This window comes from Parus major, chromosome 17 (genome assembly GCF_001522545.3).
Source record: "Parus major isolate Abel chromosome 17, Parus_major1.1, whole genome shotgun sequence".
In the NCBI taxonomy this organism is placed as follows: Eukaryota; Metazoa; Chordata; class Aves; order Passeriformes; family Paridae; genus Parus; species Parus major.
Genome location: NC_031785.1, coordinates 5,441,713 through 5,459,809, shown reverse-complemented (window position 1 = coordinate 5,459,809; position 18,097 = coordinate 5,441,713). Strand labels below are relative to the sequence as shown.

The following is an 18,097-nucleotide window of genomic DNA, read 5'->3' as shown; positions in this document are numbered from 1 at the left end:
ATGTGCTTCCTGGACACAAATTAAAGGCAACCCTGTGCCTGTGTTGATCACTTGTGGGGCTATTGCCTGTTTATTTTTCTATAAGTTTTATTTTTTTATATTGAATTAATTTTGGGTTGTTTGGTCTGAAGGTGGATTTGCCTTCTTAAAGCTTTTCTGTGTGATACTGCTCCATGTTCTGCTTTTCCTCAGGCTCCCCAGGTAAGTCTAATTTCTGTGGTCACATATGGGAACATTCCTTTTGGCATGGTCTTGGAAGTGATTTCAGCAGTTAAAGGTATTTGGGGTGGAAAAAAAAAAAAAGTATCATCTGGACCAGGTGTTTGCCTGGCCTTCAAAGGATCTTCTGCTAGGACTTACGAAGAAATTGTTCCCTGTGAGGGTGGTGAGGCCCAGGTTGGCCAGAGAAGCTGTGGCTGCCCCATCCCTGGAAGTGCCCAAGGCCAGGTTGGATGGGGCTTGGAGCAGCCTGGGATGGTGGAAGGCTCATGGCAGAGAGTGGAATGAGATGGGCTTTAAGGTGCCTTCTGAAACAAACCATTCTGAGATTTGATAACTTTATTCCAGGCTTTTATTTTCAGATGTCCATGTCCACACAGGAGCTATTCATCCTTTACATAGCTAGATGTGTTTCCTAAGTGTTATTTTAAAAAAATACAAATATGCATTTAAAGCTGACCCTTGACGTTATCTGTGAATTACTCCTGTGTGGGACAAACAGAAATGTGCCCGGGGTGGGGCTGTGATGTAGAGCTGAATTTAGTAATACCCTTTAGAAATTAACTATTCTCATTTAAATCCATATATTTTTTCGTATTTCGGTGTTTGGTTGTTTTGTTTTGTTTTTTTTAACACCAACTCGGGCGACTGCAGCGGAGTGTGAGGGCAGACCGGGCGGCAACAGAACGGGAACCCGCGGGCTGTCCCCAGCGGGATGTGAGGGAAGCCCGGAGTGTTCCCGCCGAGGTGTGAGGGGATCCTGGAGCGGGTCGCGCCGGGTCCGGGAATGTGAGGGGAGTTCGGGCCGCTCTCGCCGGGGTCTGAGGGGAACGAGCCCGGCCATTTTCCCGCCGAGCCCCCGCCTCAGAGCCCCGCGCCCGCCGCTCCGGCGCCGCCGCTGATTGGCTGAGAATTGGCGCCAGGGCGAGCTGCTGATTGGCCCATCCGCACGGCATCTCTGGCCAATGAGAAAACGTTCTGCCGCCCGCCTTTCCTCCGACTGGCTGTGCCGCTCCCTGCGCCCGCCCACTGCCGGCCCGCGGTGCGGCCAGCCGATTGGTTAAGGCACTCCCCGGGCTGGATGTTTAATTGGGCGGTGCTGGGCTGCCCGGCGCCTCACCTGCCGCGCTCTGTCATTGGCCCGCCGCTCCCCGCGCCCCCGCCCATTGGCCGCACCGCCCCTCTAGAGCGTCCCGATTGGCCGTAGCGGCCCGGCCCGGTATCCGGGTAAGATGGCCGCAGTCGGGGAGTGCTCGCTGCCCGCGCCGTGGCGGCCGGTCTCCCTCACTCACGTCGAGTATCCCGCAGGTAACGCTCCGTTTCGCCGCCGCCGGGGCTTCTCACCGCGCCTCCGGTCGCGGCGGGCCCCTTCCCGCCGCTCCGCGGCGCTGCCGAGGGCCGCGCTGGCGGCTGCCAAATAGTGAGCCATTGAGCAGCAGCTCTGAGGCGGCAGGGCGCGCGTGCGCGTTGGGGGCGGCGAGGCACTCTGCCAGATTGAGAGCCGCGGCGGGAGCGGCGTTGCGCATGCGCGGTGGGGGCTCCGGGCTGGGGGCTGCGGGGGGGGGTCACGGGGAAGGGGACCGGGAATGGGCTTGAGGGGGCGGCTCTGTCCCGAGGATCCCGGAGGTGCCCGGCCCTCCATTGCCGCTCTGCCCGCTCCACACCGCCGCCTCTGCAGCCCTCTGGCCATGTGTGGTGCCCCCGGCTTCGAGGCGAGGGTCCCACCCACGGTGTGCAGCTCCCCGCTGCCGCCCCAGCAGCAGCGTGCTGGTGTCGGTGTCACCTCCGTGCTCCGTGTGCTGCCGGTCTGGCTTGGTGTATCAGCGTGCCAGCGGACTCTGGGGGCCCTCGTGACACCCCAGGGAGCGGGGATGTGGCAGGGTGGCCATGTCCCCGGGATGGGCTCGGCTGCCAGGGGAATTTGGTGGCTGTGCTGGGAGTGGGGGTGGCAGGGTGTCCCTGTCCCAGGTGGATCTGGTGGGAGCACTTCGGTCGGTCAGCGCTGAGGGAAATGCCCCGAGGACTTCAGTCACAGGATGTTTTGTGGCTCAGCTCTTGGCAAGGTGGGTTTGGGTCCTGGCAATGTTGAGAAGTAATAGGTGCCTAAGTGCAAGATAGGCTATTCCAGCTGGGACAGGTATGATCCACAAAGGCCCTGCACACCAGCAGCCTAGGGGGAATGAATTCCTGATGTGCCAGTGTGCAAGAGCAAGTGGGTCTGTGTTCAGCTGGCATATGTCTAAACTGCGTCCCGTCAGTACCTGTAGTCCTTTGGAGCTCCTGTGGGTGCTTTGTGTTGTGCTGGGTTTGGCTGCTTGTTATAATCAGAGATAATAGAAAAATGATGCATCAGAGTTGTAGTATTAACAATTTGTTCAAAATCCAAGTCTTGTCTAAACACTATTCTCAGTATTTCCAGTTTTAGTGAGCCCCCAACTTGCCGTGAAGTGTTGCTGTATGTCCTGTTTCAATAGCTGGATTTTAGTTCCTGATGAAAGCTCCTCTCAGTAGTGCAATTCCTAAAGCTTTTAAAGTGCTTAGGGATCTTCTGGGTTGAAAGTGCCCATTTAGCTAGGAGACTTGAAATGTGACAACACTGAAAAAATACCTGGCACTGGAGATACATTATTTCTTGGCCCTCCCGCTTATGGCTGTTTCATGGTTTTCTGTAATGCTTTATGTGAAATATTGGCATTTCCTTTTTCTGTCTTGCATTTTCCTCCATGCTGTAAGCTCCTTTGCCATCCCCCTTCTCAAATATATTAATGTGTCAGTTTGGGAGAGATGGGAAACAATCTTGCCAGTAGTACTGATATATTCATCTTTGTATCTTATCTCCTTATCTGAACCTGACAGTATACACAGAGTGTCCTATGCTGCATTTGTTGGATTGGTTTGGGAAATGAAGGTGGTGGAAATCGCTGCACAAGGGTTATCTGTCAGATCTTGAACACTGTGACATAACCTGATTATTTTCTCTCTGCGTTGAGAGCTCTTAGGCAGAGGGAGGAGATGATTGTGTGGAGGGGTAAATCACCACCCAGCTGAGGGTTGTGTATGGAGGAGATGGGCACTGTGTTTATCTTGGATAAAACATGTATTTATGAAAGCCTATAAAGTGGAGACAAAGGACTAAAACAATAAAACAGCTGGACGTATAAAAGTTTAATTTGTTTTCATAGAATCATTTGAGTTGGAGATGTGTCTTAGATCACGGAGTCCAGCTGTTCCTCCAGCACTGTCAAGGCCACCCCTTCAGGCATGGGGAGTCCACCACTGTCCTGGACAGCTGTGCCAGGGCTGGACAACACTTTCTGTGAAGCAGCTTTTCCTAATATCCTAGTCAGACCTCCCCTCGTGCAATTTGTGGCTGTTTCCTCTTCTCCTGTCCCTGTTCCCTGGGAGCAGAACCCAACCCCCACCTGACTGACCCCTCCTGTGAGGGAGTTGTGCAGAGCCAGAAGGTCCCCCCATGAGCCTCCTTTTCTCCAGGCTGAGCCCTCCCAGCTCCCTCAGCTGCTCCTGGTGCTCCAGACCTTTCTATAGCTTTTTTCCCTTCTCTGGACATGCTTCAGCCCTTAATGTCTTTCTTGTTGTGAAGGGCACAAAACTGACCCCAGGATTTGAGGTGGAGCTTTTGCAGTGTCCAGTGCAAAGAGACTTGGTGTTATCAGTGATCTGTCTGACAGTGCACTCAATCTCCTTGTCCAGATCATTAATGAAGGTATGAAACAGAACCTGCCTCAGAACTGAGCCCAGCCCCAGCTGCATTTAACTCCATTCCCCACCGATCTGGGCCTGGACAGGTATTTTAACTGGAAAACAGAGCACTCATCCAAGCCATGGATGTTCTTCAGGAAGATGCTGTGGAAAGCAGTGCCAAAGACTTTACTAAGTCAAGGTAGACAACATTTTGGTCTAAAATAATGACTTGCAGTAAAGAGTAGGTCTGATGCTTTTACCTGGATTTGGGGAAAGTGCTCTTAACTTTATTTAGAAAGCAGTTTATGTTCAGCATGAGCACATCTGAAGTCCAGGTCCATAAAGCATCTAGGTAATGTATATTTATAAAGGAGTGATGTTGGCAGCATGCTCAGCACAGTGGAGTTAATGTAGCCTTGTGCTGCTGAGAGGGGTTGGAAGGAGAAATAGATCCTGCTTTTACCAACATCAATTATTAAGCTGTCTTGGCATGTCATGCAGTGCTCTGTGGCAAACAGCTTCAGCTTTTGGCTGATCCCAGAGGCTCTGAGCCGCTGTGGCGACTGCCTCTGAAAATCTCATATCTCTAAAGAATTCCAGTGCAGAACCCCAGCTTTCATCTGCCATGGGTGATGGTCCCGCTCCCTGGGACCGGGTAAAAAGCTGTCACTGCTGATTTCTGCCTCGCAGACAAAGCCTGAATTTGGGCTTCTGCTTCTAATTGTGGAGAGGTGTCTCCAGAAATGGGTTCCCTGTCTGATCTAATGTTTCCTTATCAATAGTGATCCATCAAATCCATCCTTAGTTGCTTGTGTGGCTACACACCTCTCCAGGGCTTTCTGTGATGTTCACTTTGAGCAAAACAAATGAGAAACAGCAGATGAATGCTGTGGTAATCAACTGCAGACTGGTCTGAGGAATGGAATCTTGGAGACCTGACTGAAATACTACCCATGGGGAATGTTAGGATTAAACATAGGGAGAAAAAAAATCCGCCATGGCAGTGCTGCCATGGGTGTGCTAAAGCATGCTGCTGCAGAGGACAGCCTGATGCTGCTTTCAGAATTTTTTGATCCTGGAGCATTTCATATTACCAGCTCTGCTTTAGTGAAACCAAGGAATGATCTGGCATAGTGTCAGGTTGCTGGCAGGTAGGCAGGAATAATCCTTCTTCCCTATGTCCTTCCAGTAATGAGCTGGTGATTGCATCAGGGCTGTTAAGTCCTTTGATGGATGTATAAAAGCTGTATCTCTAATTGTTCTTTGAATCCATTTCCGCTTTGGATCTCACAGTATCTTTGGCACTGAGCTTTGTAGCTTAATGTGGTTGTTGTTTCTTTTCTGTTTTTAAGTTCACTGCTCAGTAATTTCATCAAACACTCTCTCATGTGCAGTGAGAGGCAGCAATTGTTTGCTGTCAATTTCTCCATATAATTCATGACTTTATGGAACTGTTCTATCATCTGTTTTCCTTTTTCAGCTGAAAATATGATTTGTTTGATGTTTTCTGGACGTCTGCTGTCGCATACTTATCTTTGTCCCCATTCTATTTGTCTTTTCTGTGTGTACTCTCCCTTTTTAGCTGGTGACACCAGAATTGCATAATAAATTTTTGTAGTGCTGTAACAGTAACTTCTGTTGTGCTTTTAAAAATGTTCTTGCCTTTTGGACTGCTGCAGAGCACTGGATGCTACTGTGAAGGTATTGGCACGCACTGAGTCTGAGGGTTTCTGTTTGATAACAACCGAACTAAATCCTGTCATGTCATGGGTATAATTAGGGTTGTTTTTTCCCGTATGCATTGCTTTGCATGGGATGACTTTGTGCTGCAGACTTAAAACTCATCTTCAGGGACTTCCTGCCTGTAGGGTGAGTTTCACTGGAGAAACATTGAGTTCCTGGTTTGTTTGGGTTTTTTATTATTATTTGGAGAAAAGAAAGAAAACTTCCTCTCTTCAGTGCAGCTGGGATTCTTAGAGTTCTGGGATTTTCTGGACCTCCTCACACTGGACAAATTCTTTAAGGAGAGAAACCTGGTGTGCCAAACCTTTTTTTCTGCAGAGTGACAGACTATTCCCAGTTTCTCCAGGATGTTTCCCACAGCCAGGCAGAGTTGGAGGGGCAGGTGTGCAGAATCAGTCAGTGGGTGAAAAGGTTCAAAGGTGCTGGTGCTGTGTCTGCTTTGGCTCAGCAGTTCTTGTTGCTGCTCAGTATCAGCACATGCAGCTCCTATAGGAATGTTTGTTCTGATAACACTTCTCTGATTCTGTGCGGGGTGGGAGCTCACAAATCAAGGCTCATTCCACAGCTGAGCAGAATCTCTTGGAAGAAGCAGATCCCACTCTAGTTTGGCTGCTTTAATGCAGGGTTTTTGTTTAATCTCCCTGCAGAAGTTATGTCTGATTCCTGCCTTTGTGCCATAATTTAAAGGCTCCTGCTGATATTTTTGCTGTCCCACAGCTCATGTTATGGGATACAAGCAGAGGAAATGACTCTTTTATATCATGAATATTTAGTGATGTAAATGCCCATGACACACACACTGCATGTTGTCTGTGCAACTTGCACATATACACTTAGCCAAGAACACACAACCAGTGGCAGTGCCACAAATAGATCCTTCAATAGGAAGTGGCGGTGGCAAGGCTCAGTTTTGTGGTAGGATGTGGTTGGGGGCTGTTGATTCGCATTTTTACATCCTATACAGGTTAAGTAGATGTGGTGAAGCTCAGCTATTTCCACTGGCAGGATGCTGGGTAAAATGTTGAATTGGAGCAGAAGTAGATGCTGAATGAAGGCTGAAAAAAATAGCGTGTGTCTGAGCTATGTATAGTGCTGCACATACTTATCTCTTGGCTGCCCAAAAATGAGGTAGTTGAATCCTTTATTTTTGCTTTTTAAGCTCCAAATAATGTCCAGGAAAAGCTGGACTTTAAAAAAGCAGAATTTAAATGAAACACAAGGTATGTTAAGTGATTCTCCTTTTGCATTTTTGCAGAGATTTTTTCTCTCTTCCTGCTGGTTGGAGGAGCTGCTTTCAAATTCCCAAGTTTAGTAAATTAAAGGCAAATTAATTTTTATAAAAAAAGGCAGGGGTGCTTCTTGCTAGATCTGACTGGACTTTAGCTGTGGCTCTCCTGCACGTCTCCTTTCCCTGGGAATAAGTCTCGGAGCGCACTGGAGCGTGAGAGGAGACGGGAGTGACAGAAGTAATCACGCTCCAAGGCCCCTGGAGCACTGTGCGCTGAGCAGCGCTGGCCTTTCTCTCCGAGCTCACTTTGCCTCTCCACTGGGGATTTCCAGTCCTTTCGGAGCTGGTTTAGTCACTGGAGCTCTGCCTTGAGCTGCTGATCCAGTGGGGCCGTTTGTGATGGCATTAGTGTGTTCCTGGGGTAGCTGCAGTGCTGCCTTCAGTTAGTGCCCAGCTGTTTATTTGCCTCCCCTAGAAAAAGTGGCTTCAGAATGTGACTGTGTTTAATTGCCATTAGCCACAGGAACATGAAATATTATTAGTGATATCTGCTCTGTTTTAAATGGACTACTGAAATACTTGAGGAGCTTTTGTGTTGACTAAAGGACTTGGTGCTTGTAGGCACATCTGGGAGTGATGGTTCCCCTCTCAGGTGTGGTTTTTGTGCCTGTGAATTTGATTTATTGGGAGTTTCATCATGTAACATAACAGAGGATTTTGAGTTCGCTACTGCTGATCCTATTTAAATTAAAAGACTACTTGCTTAAGTACCTTTCTACCATCTGCACAAGAAATAGAACCCCCTGAGAAGATAAATAATCTGGTTTGGTTTGTTCTTGACAAAATTACGGCTTTTAGTGTGGAAGTGCTAAGCCTTTATGTACCGTGGATTAACAGTGAATGATCTGAAACATGGTGATCTCTTGATGATGAGCTCTCTTTATTTGGTAATACTGGAATTGAGACTATTGGAAAGTATTCCTAAGGCTTTCTGGGTAGTTTAATTGTCTCTTGACAAGGTGGCTTCTCTCATGAATTCCTTCATCATTGATGACAGTACTCATTTTGTCGAGACTCTGTGATTTATGTAAAATCATAAGGGACTTAATTCTCCATTGCCAGGTAACTGGTACTGTCACTTACATCCCCTTTGTGTTACTATAATCCATTGCTTTGGGAACATTCAGAACACGCCTGATGCAAGACAACCCTGCCATATGGAGCAAGAAAAGTTTCAAATTCAGTGTCTTCTAATGCTTTTCAGGTTAAAAACAAAGTAGAACCTCACTTGAGTGGAGACTCAGTGTACTTGGTGGTTTTTTCCTCCAAGTCTTCCTCCTTTCACCTAACTCCTGCTAATAATCCTTGCTGCTGGTTCCCAAATTTAACTCAGACTCTGGAATTCCAGAGGCTTTCATGTACTATACCTGATGTAACCACAACTTTGTGGCAGTAACATCAGCAGCATGAACATTGTTGTAAAAGGGCAATAACTTCTTTTTTTATCAGTTCCAGCACTCAGAGGCCGGGGTTAAAGTCCTTTTGGCCAAGTGCTGATTTGAAATGCGGGTGCGTGGGCTGGGGAGACTCAATATCTTGCAGTGGAATTGATCTAGGAATGAGTCCAATGCTCAGCCTGGCAGAGGCATCCTGTTTTCTTTTGAGGGGAGTGAAGATGGACAAATTTATGTGGGGGCTGAGCCTTTTGTGTTCATTGATGGGATGGAGATGATCTGGTCTGTGAGAACCAGTACACAAAAGTACCCATCTCTTCTATCGCTCGCTGGGTTCATACAGCAAGTTTGTGGTGACTTCTGTATTTAAAGATTCTCTGGCAGACAGTCCTCACTCTTCTGATATGAATTGCTGATCTTGGAGCAAAATTGCTGTGATAATTTTTTGTTTCCTTGGAATTTGTGCTGACATCTTTTCTTTGAATTCTTCTGTATGTGTTCCCTTTTTGGGGAAGAGAGGCAAGAGAAACTTGGATCAAAATGCACAGCTGCTCCTTACTGTTGCTGCCCACTTCTGTTCAGAATAAAGGTTTTGAGGGACCTTATGACCTCTGTGAGGTCCCATAGCTGCTCCCTGATTCTTCCTGGAGGATAATTAGACTGTTAATTATATGGGTTGGAGGCCCAAATCCCCTTCTGTGTGGTACAAGTGGGCTACTGGTTAAAAAGACAGAGTCTCCTTTATTTCCCTGACATCTCCTGCTATGTTTAGCTATTTATTTCCTTCCCATTTTGCTAATGCTAGTGTTCGTGCAGACACATGGTGAGACAGATTAGGAAGCTGATCCAGCTGAAAACTAACCCATATTAGTGAGGGAGTGGAAAAGGATTTGTTTGGGGACTGTTTGCTGGCACAGAAAAGAAATAGGAATGAGGGGAAGGGAAAGATGCTGCCTCTTTTGCAGCAGCCTGTGCTCATGTTGGATTAAAGTGGCTCTGGGCCCACACCCATGGTTATTGTTGTACATTGGGTGGCAGTAATCTCTACTGAATGATTCCAGGCTCCTTTCATCCCTGATTTTGAACCTGCATGGAAGTACTGCTGTCTCCTTGCCTCAGCTCCTCTGTCATTTTGGAGCACAGGGACTTGCTGCACTGCTGAGTTTGCCTCTCTGCTCTGTAATGCAGGGCTCTGATGGACCCGTGTTATGGTGGCAGGCAAGTACCTGTGAAGCTCACACTGATTTGTTTCTCTTGTTTGTTTCCCCAGGTGATTTCTCTGGCCAGCTTTTAGCTTATTTGAGTCTTGGTCCAATATTCATTATTGTTGGCTTTGTAACACTCATCATATTCAAGAGAGAGCTTCACACGGTGAGTCCTTCTCTCCCTTCCCAGCCTCTCCTTATGACAAAAGTCTTTTCCTTTGTCACCTGGGGCTCCTGTATTCACACTTCTTTTTCTCTCTATAAGGAGCAAGCTGAGGAAAGCCATCTTTCTGTCAGGGAACAGCAGGAGACACTTAGCACCTGGACCATGTTAAAAGGCTGCTCAGCCTTTTCTGACTTCTGTGTTACTCTGGTGTGTTTTGGACATTATCTGTCCAGAACCATCCAGGGAGATGTCTGAGGAAGTACAGAATGCTGTTGCAGAGTGGGAACACTCCCAAGATCCAGTAGGATCATAGCACTGGGCAGCATATGCAGGAAATGGTGTGTGTAACTCAGGGGGATGCAGCACTTTCTTTGAACTACTGAAGCAGAAAAGGGGATAAAAATAAAACCTAAAGCTTTCCAAGGGACTGGATCTGTCTTTAAGGGCTGTTTTTCAAATGTGAGTTTGAATACCAGGGGCAGAAGAGACTTGTTTCAATCCAAATTCTTAAAATGCTCTGCCAGGTAGTTGGGAATCAGTGTCATGGATAAACTCCCTCTAGGACATACAAACCTATTGTAACATTTGTCCTCAGCAAACAGATAAAATGGGCCACTGAAAGGATTTTGACAGCACATTTTGAATCTACATAGGGCCACAGTATCATGGGAACCAGTGGCCCAAGGGACCTGGGAATAGGACTTTTAACTAGGGAAGACAGCTGTTCAGTTTTGGTAACTCAAAGGTTTTGTGTTGGCCCAAAAGAGAGAAGAAGCCAGAGTCATTATTGCACAGATATATAGGTTTCTCAATACAGGGATTTGTTTGGTGTTGGAAATGAGACAAGTGTTGAGGTTTATTCTCAGTTCTTCATGTGGGAGATCATCACTGGGCTGGAGAGAGACACTGGCTGACTTGCAGCAGCCTGATCTGTGGCTCAGGATGTGAGTGAAAAATTGCTTCATCATGTGGAATGGGAGTGAGTGCTAAGGAGGCAGAGTGTCATCACTAGTTGGGAATTTGATCACAGCAGCAGGACTAATTTAGGGGAGGTGTATGAACTGTGAAGAGTAAAAATAAATGCTACCAGGCCTGGCCTAGCTCAGAATGTGGATTCTTCTAAGACTGAAGACAGCTGCTTCAATATGAAAATATTCATAGAGGGAAAAGCCAGAAAGCCTAAAAAGTCACCTTTATTTTAAACTATTTACCCAAGTAACAGTGTCTGCACTCCCCCTGTTGGTCATCAGGAAAAGCCAGTTCCCAAAAACCTTCCCTATTAAAAAGGTCACTTTCTGCACTTGCTGGTGTAAGGTGCTGGCAGAAGTGCCCTACATTGTCATTTTTGTTTTTCTGTGTATCAGCTGCTGAAAAGCTGCATATACACAACATGTTGTCAAATAGGAAGTGGGCTGAAAATAAATGTTTTTCTTCCTTAGGTGTAGAATTCGGAAGCCATTGTTTTTAACTCTAGTAGTCAAAAAAGAAAATTAGGAACATAATGTTTGGGGTTTTGTCAACAGAGAGAGCCTGGTAAGTAGAAGGACCTCTTAGAGGGGATGACATAGCTGTCTTGCCTTCACAGATCTCTTTCTTGGGAGGGCTGGTGTTCAACGAGGGAGTGAACTGGTTAATAAAAAATGTAATCCGAGAGCCTCGGCCGTGTGAAGGTAAGGTATGGACCATGAGAGTGGTGGTGTCAGGGGAGTTTTGGGTGGAATGCTGACTGGGGGTTTAGAAGGTTTTTTCCCTCTTTGCCTCACATTGGTTGTGGATGTTTGGGTGTAAAAAGGCTGACAGAGCCATCTGAGCAGGGACATGTCCTGAGAACTTTGTGTGTCCTCCAGCAGCATGATCTGGCTTCATATCTGGAGTTTTCCAGCTGCTGACCATACCTTGACTGTACTGTTTTTTCTTCTCTTCCCAGAAGCCCATTCAACAGTGACCACAAAATATGGGATGCCGTCCAGCCACTCCCAATTCATGTGGTTTTTCTCTGTCTATTCCTTTCTGTTCCTTTATTTAAGGTAAAATTTTCAGGTTAGGTTTTGGCTGTTAATATATTGAAACACTTGAAATGGGTGGCTCTCTTGCTGGGTGACCCTTGAGTGGGATAATGGACTTAAATCTGAGGACATGCACAACTTATTGTGGCTCATGTGGGATTGGAGCATGTCTGTCTCAATCTGAATGTAGGGCTGGAGTTACCATGGCTGAAAATGAGTATGTGAGTGGGCTTCCTTTTACCTGTCAGGGTAAAGGTCTCCCAGTTTTCTTTTTCTAAGCTGTGATGGTTCCCCAGTGTGAGGGAAGAGGTGGAGGATAAGGAGGAGAAATGAAGAGCTGCTTTCTCATTTTGTCTCAGTTTCAGTGGGGTTAGCTACAATCTTTTGGATAACAGCTGTCCATTTGTATGACTTTTTAGTTGACTTCCCTTACCAAGTACTGGGTTTACCTGTGCTTTGGCAAAATTCTTGCTGGGGCATGGCTCTGTCTTGTGGCTCTATGTGTGCAGGAAGACAAAACCCACAGTTCCTCCTGGCTCTGTGGGTGATGGAGGGACTCTGTCTTGACTCCCTTTTGCATATGCTCAGCACTTGCCTCTCACATCAGTGTGAGCAATCCCTGATCACAGTTGGAGAGAAACACTTATGGCTTCTTGGCTGCTCTTTAACTGCTGCCAGTGGGACAGATTGCTGCTGAGATGGGATTGAGCTGCCCATGACCCCAGTGGAGTAAAGCTTTCCCAGGGTTTCAGGGGGAGGGAGGTCAGGACTGCTCAGCCCCCTGCCCTATGCTAATGGCTCTCCATCTCTTTCAGAATGCACCAAACAAACAATGCAAGGTTTCTGGATTTACTATGGCGACATGTGCTGTCCATCTGCCTCGTCACAGTGGCTTTGCTAGTCTCATATAGTAGGTATGGAGCAACTGTTTGTCTTCTGCTCTCATACAGCCTCGTGGCCTGTCTCAGCCAGCAGCCCTGGCATTCCTTATCTTGCCTTTCCCACCTAATTCTCCACTGTGCTCTACAGTCAGAGTTTCATAGAGGTGTTGCCATGAGAGCCAATAAACAAAGGTGCTACATGTGTGTGCTTCACAGAAGCATTTACAAAACCCCAAATCAGCTGAGCTTGTGCCAATTCCCCATGGGCTCCAGTGCCATACTCCATCCAGCCCTGCTGCCTCGCCCTCTTTCCAGCACTAAGTGTGGAAGCATTGCCCCATGCCTTGGCACACCAGCATCTGCAGATTGCTACAGTTGATCAATCCCATTGTTTTGCTTGAGCATTAGTTAATCAAAACATTTTTAGCTCGTTGGCTTGCAAGATTTAGTTGTATTAAGGTGGATAAAGAAAATGGAACTGTGATCATGATTTTTTTATTTTTTTTCTCTTTAGAAGATTAAATGTAAAGTGAGCTCCAGTGTTTGGAAAAACAGACAAATTCAAGCTAGAAATAGGGTCACATTTTCCACAGGAAAGTAATTACCTGTTGGCACAGTTGATTGTACGCTACAGCTGATTACTTATTACTAATTATTTTAAAATCCTGGCAGGACAAATTTGTCAGAGATATATGGTCTAATTAAAATAAAATTAGAGGAAATGAAGTGGCCTGTGTTAGACAGAAGGTCAGATAAGATGATCATAATTATATATGGGCAAAAGGAATTTTGAATGTAGCTTGTGCACACATATAACAGGCCAACAGTGCAGCTCTGAGTAGCTGCACTCAAAGTGAGCACACTGGTCATGTAGCTTCTGTGCCTGTCACATTGGAGAGCAGCAAAATCACCAAAATAAAAAATGCTGTCCATGTTCTTAAAAGCCTTTAAGCCCCAGCTTTGGTGGCCTGGAGGGGACTTGTCCTGTTACTGCCTTTGGAAAAGTCTCTTGTGGGAACTAACAGTATTAGTTCTTGAGCTGATCCAAAGATGGATGAAGAAGAATGTGAGGGTTATTAAGTTAAGCTCAAACTAAAAGTGGTCAAAGCTGAAACTGCTATAGCAGGGAAGAATTTTTTCCCCAATTTCCCACCGCCCCTTATTTTTGCTAGCTTTTTACTGAAAAAAGACACCCACTTTTAACATCTGGAGGATAACTTGCACCTATGTCTGTGGGTCCAGTGACACCTCAGCTCCTGAGTCTTGGCTCCTTTTGTTTTAAAGCCTGTCTGGTGACTCTTCTTTTCCCCTGCAGGGTTTATTTGCTTTACCACACCTGGAGCCAAGTCCTATATGGAGGTGTGGCAGGAAGCATCATGGCCATAGCCTGGTTTGCCTTCACACAGGAGATCCTAACTCCCCTCTTCCCGAGGATAGCTGCGTGGTAAGTCTCTTTATTCTGTGGAGGTTTGTTATGGATGTTAGAAATGAGAATTCCTGAGCTCTGTCCCAGTTTTGCATACTGGCTGTTGTGTAACCTACTTTGTTCCTCCATGTTTTCTTGTGCATGCGCATACACAAAGGATCATGTGTCCTTGATAAGGATGGGTAAGAGGGAATTCAATCAATTGCTACATTTTGTAAAGCCCTGCTAAAGCTGTGAGGTGCAGCAGCATGCAGGAGGAGCTTTGCAAGATGAACAGCAGACCTTTCTTAATGAATGTGTCTAATGATCTAGTCAAATTGCAGAGCTATTTAAATGTAATATAGTCTGAAAATATTGTATAAGGAAAGAAAAAAATGTTTTTTATTAAATGTAACAAAGAAGCCTTTTCACAACCTGAAGTGATAGAATAGTACTGCTAACTAGAGCAGGTTTTGTGCTTTTTTTAAAAATCAAAATTGCAGTAGAGAAAGTCTAATTATTTCCCCCTTTCCACCACATTGTCCTTTTTCAGGCCAATTTCAGAGTTCTTTTTAATCCGAGATACCAGCCTCATTCCTAACATCCTGTGGTTTGAATACACAGTCACGAGAGCAGAAGCAAGGTAAGTTCTGTTGGGAGTGGAGGAGCTGTTGCTGCTCTGACCTTTCAAATGCAGTTATTAATTCATTTTCTGATATGTAGCAAATAATTTTCATCTGCTGTGGGTAGAATAGCTCGAAGTAAAGAAATACCAAGTTGTGGGTTAACAATTGCATCTGAAAGGTGAGTCTGGAGAGGGTGTGATTCAAGAATTTAATCTCATTTAAGTGGCATTTCAGCTCCCTGGCTCATGGTTTTTACAAGCAGTTGTTTATAATGCATCCACAAGTGAGCTTGCATATACTGAAGATGGGGTGGATGTTCTGGGAGTGTGGAGAGTGGGAAGGGCTGATCTGCCTGGTGGGTATGGTGGGAGCACTTTAGTTTTGTGTGGAGCTAAGCAGAGGTGTAATTAATTAATTAAACCAGAGGTTTAATCCTCCTGTATTTCTCTCTGGTTTGTTGTAGCCCCCTGGGATGGGGTTGGGGTCCCCTGTGTCACCTGTGCCTGTGTTGCCTTGCAGGAACAGACAGCGCAAGCTGGGTACGAAGCTCCAGTGACCGGGAACGTGGGGACCAGGGCACGTTTTAACGGAGACAGACAAGAGCAGAGACCTGGGAACAGCAAGGAGCCTTTTAACAGACGGACCAAAGGAACAGGCAGGGACCATACCCAAAACCTGAAAGCCTTTGCTCTGCTTTAGCAGCTAAGCTGGATGCTCCCTGATGCATGTGGGACCGTGCAGGAGTAGAAACTCGTTTTGAACACAGATGCACATGGTTGGATGTACCATCGTGTCTACGTCAGGGGAGGGGGGAGAAAATGCCTGGTGTCGTGTTCGGGGGAGGGAAAACCAAAAACGAATCCTTTCTGTGACTTTTTTTTTCAGCATGAAATATACACACTATTTATTTATTTTTTTAAATGGAACTATTGTTTATGGGGTGGGTGAGGTGATTGTGTGTTTTTTCTTTTTTTTTTCCCTTTTTTTTATTGTTCAGGTTTTTCTTTTTTGGAAGAAGATGACAAAACTAATCTCAAGTTGGTCATGTTTAATTAGGGCTTTTAATTCTTACATGCTTCTTAGGAGGGAGGGGATCTAGGAGGGGTGACAGAATGGAGAGGAAGACTTTCCTTTCTACAGTCAGTTTGGGAGATCAAAATCAATTCCAGCTGTACTTCGGAACCAAGTACAAAAAGAAAGACAGACTATAAAGATCTGATTTTTAACACTAGTGACAATTCTGCAGGGAAGCCTGCATGGATACCACTTAAGGGGAGTGTGTGTGTAAAACAAAGGAAAACCACAAATATACTGACTCTTAATTTTTTTTTCCACTGCTGCTCCTGTTGTGTAATTAGCAAGAGCGTCCTTTTCAGACTCTGTTCTAAGTGGCAAGATTATCATACATATCTCACATTTATTCCATCTCTTCCTTTATACTTTTATTATCTCAGGGTTGCTGTGATCTGTACAGCTTTTGTTGTACTGAGTGTGCAGAGGGCACTGGGAAGCCTGTTGGTTTTAAGCAGTGCTGTCCTCCAGTAAGAGTCAGCCCAAAGCCTTACAAAATTCAGTTGCTGGTCTCTGTCTTAAGCACTGGATTTTTTTATTTTTTGTTTCTGTTAAGTTAGGGAGGGATTTTTAAGAATGAACACAGTGACAACCAGAAATGAACAACAAGGCAAATTACTAATAACTAGCTCAGCTGCTTTCTGAATTATTCCTTGAAGAGTCCTGTTAGACTCCATCCATGAACTCCAAGTAGGGAACTTGTCCTAGCAGAGGCTCCTGCCAGTTATCACAGTAGCTTGGCTGGGGTTCTGCAGCTGTAACCTTGAATGCTGAACTCCTACAAGCAAGTTTTGCTTTCCATCCTTCTTCCATTCCGGTTCTCCGTCTGGCCAGTGGCGCTCTGGATGCTGTGTCTCTGTGGGAGTGTGCCTGCCATCTCTGTGTGCTGGTGATGCCTATGACCTCTGTGATCCATGAGTTGACCTGGCAAGGGCTATACTCAAAGTGCTTCAGGGCTGTGCATGGACACTTTCTGTATTTCTAGTATATAATGCAGCAGTTCAAGTGTAACTACACAGAAGTATTTATTCAAAGCACAATTGACTTGAACTTTCACAGATAAAGGACAGCTTCTGAACTGGCTCAAAGGTCATCGGTGTGCCTTCGATGCAGTCATGAGCAGAGGTAAAATGACTGTCACATCTCAGTCTTGCTGCCTGTTTTACTATCTCCACTTTAATCAGACTCCTACGTTATAAAGCTGCTTGAAGTGAGATTTTTTTTTTCTGTTCATCCTGGTTATTTTTTTTTTTTAAGTTTTCATTTGTGCCTGTTGCTATAGGAGTTTGTGTGTTTGTGTGGAGTGGAAGCTGCTGTTGGACACCCAGAGTGTTAACTGTAGAAAGTGATCCTGATCCAGGAGATCAGGAATGAAGGCTGTTTAAATTTCTGTGTTTAAATAGCTATGGGTAGCAAATTAACTGTTTTCAGTTGGTACAGCAAGTATATATATATATACATATATATACACACATTTTTTTAAGAACTGTTTAGTACTTGCATCACATAAACAATCCTGTAACATCTGAAGGACCCAAGCACTGGATCTGCTTTGAAGGTGCATCATAATAAAGAGGCATCTTGCAGCTTTCACAAGGACATCTGATCTGCCTTAGACCAGCTCTGTTGGGATGGGACAGGACATCAGATAGGTCCCCTGACATGTGGTACCATATGTTTCAGTTTGAAAACTGGTACTTAAGTCTTGCAAAACCATTCATTTTCTCTTTATATCTCTTGTAAGTGAACTTACAAAGCCAGAACAGAGATCACACCTCTCTTCCCCTGCTGAAGGAATGGATTGTTTCAGGAGTGGCTTGGCACTTCCTCAGCCTCTCGAGCTGTTATGACAGACTGCTGGAAAAAATAAATATGGAAGCACCTATTGAGCATAGGGAAGAGGGCTCATCTCCTCATGGAGAACAGTGCAGTGTAAAAGGCTGTTCCACTTCATGTTGCCTTCAAACCCAAGCTTCCTTCCTAAGAATTTCTAGTAATTCTTAGGAGTGAAGGAGAGGAAGAAGAGGTCTTGTAAGACACTGTAATAAACTCTCCTCTATTCTCTGTGAGTTGTTTGTAATCTGCATCTTCTGCCTACTTTTGCTGTACCTTTTCAGAAATCTTTGCAATACTTGATATACAGTAGAAATTCCTTAGTGATTCCATGGATTTTCTTAACTAAATGGTGCTGTGCAGGAAAAAAAAATGAGCTCTGCCTTATTATCCTACACTTGTATGAAGTCTCCTGCCACTAGTTTTCTGAAACTGAATATTTTCTTTGGAATATGTGGCTTTGCAAGCAGATGCTTTGTCTTCCTCCCCTCTACTCAAGGGGGCTGGATGGAGATATGACAATAAAAGGAAGGTGACAGAATGCTGTGGTTCACTGTT

At 45.5% G+C, this 18,097-nt stretch overlaps 1 protein-coding gene across 2 annotated transcripts; it reads left to right on the top strand.

Moving 5' to 3' along the window:
• The first annotated feature begins 1,419 nt into the window (after window positions 1-1,419).
• On the top strand, window positions 1,420-17,772 carry DOLPP1 (dolichyldiphosphatase 1). Of its 2 annotated transcripts, none has more exons than XM_015644762.3 (8): window positions 1,420-1,527; window positions 9,617-9,717; window positions 11,303-11,387; window positions 11,645-11,744; window positions 12,539-12,637; window positions 13,920-14,048; window positions 14,563-14,652; window positions 15,155-17,772. In XM_015644762.3, the coding sequence occupies exons 1-8, from the start codon at window positions 1,452-1,454 to the stop codon at window positions 15,189-15,191; spliced, it is 717 nt and encodes a 238-aa protein (XP_015500248.1). In that variant the 5' UTR covers window positions 1,420-1,451; the 3' UTR covers window positions 15,192-17,772. The 2 variants fall into 2 exon arrangements, with proteins under 2 accessions (XP_015500248.1, XP_015500249.1); XM_015644763.3 differs by lacking the exon at window positions 1,420-1,527 and adding an exon at window positions 2,075-2,282.
• Window positions 17,773-18,097: the final 325 nt, after the last annotated feature.

Coding starts and splice junctions, on each gene's coding strand:
- DOLPP1 (XM_015644762.3), top strand. CDS start 1,452: ATGGCCGCAGTCGGGGAGTGCTCGCTGCCCGCGCCGTGGCGGCCGGTC. Junction 14,049..14,562: donor TTCCCGAGGATAGCTGCGTG/GTAAGTCTCTTT, acceptor GTCCTTTTTCAG/GCCAATTTCAGAGTTCTTTT. Junction 14,653..15,154: donor GTCACGAGAGCAGAAGCAAG/GTAAGTTCTGTT, acceptor GTTGCCTTGCAG/GAACAGACAGCGCAAGCTGG.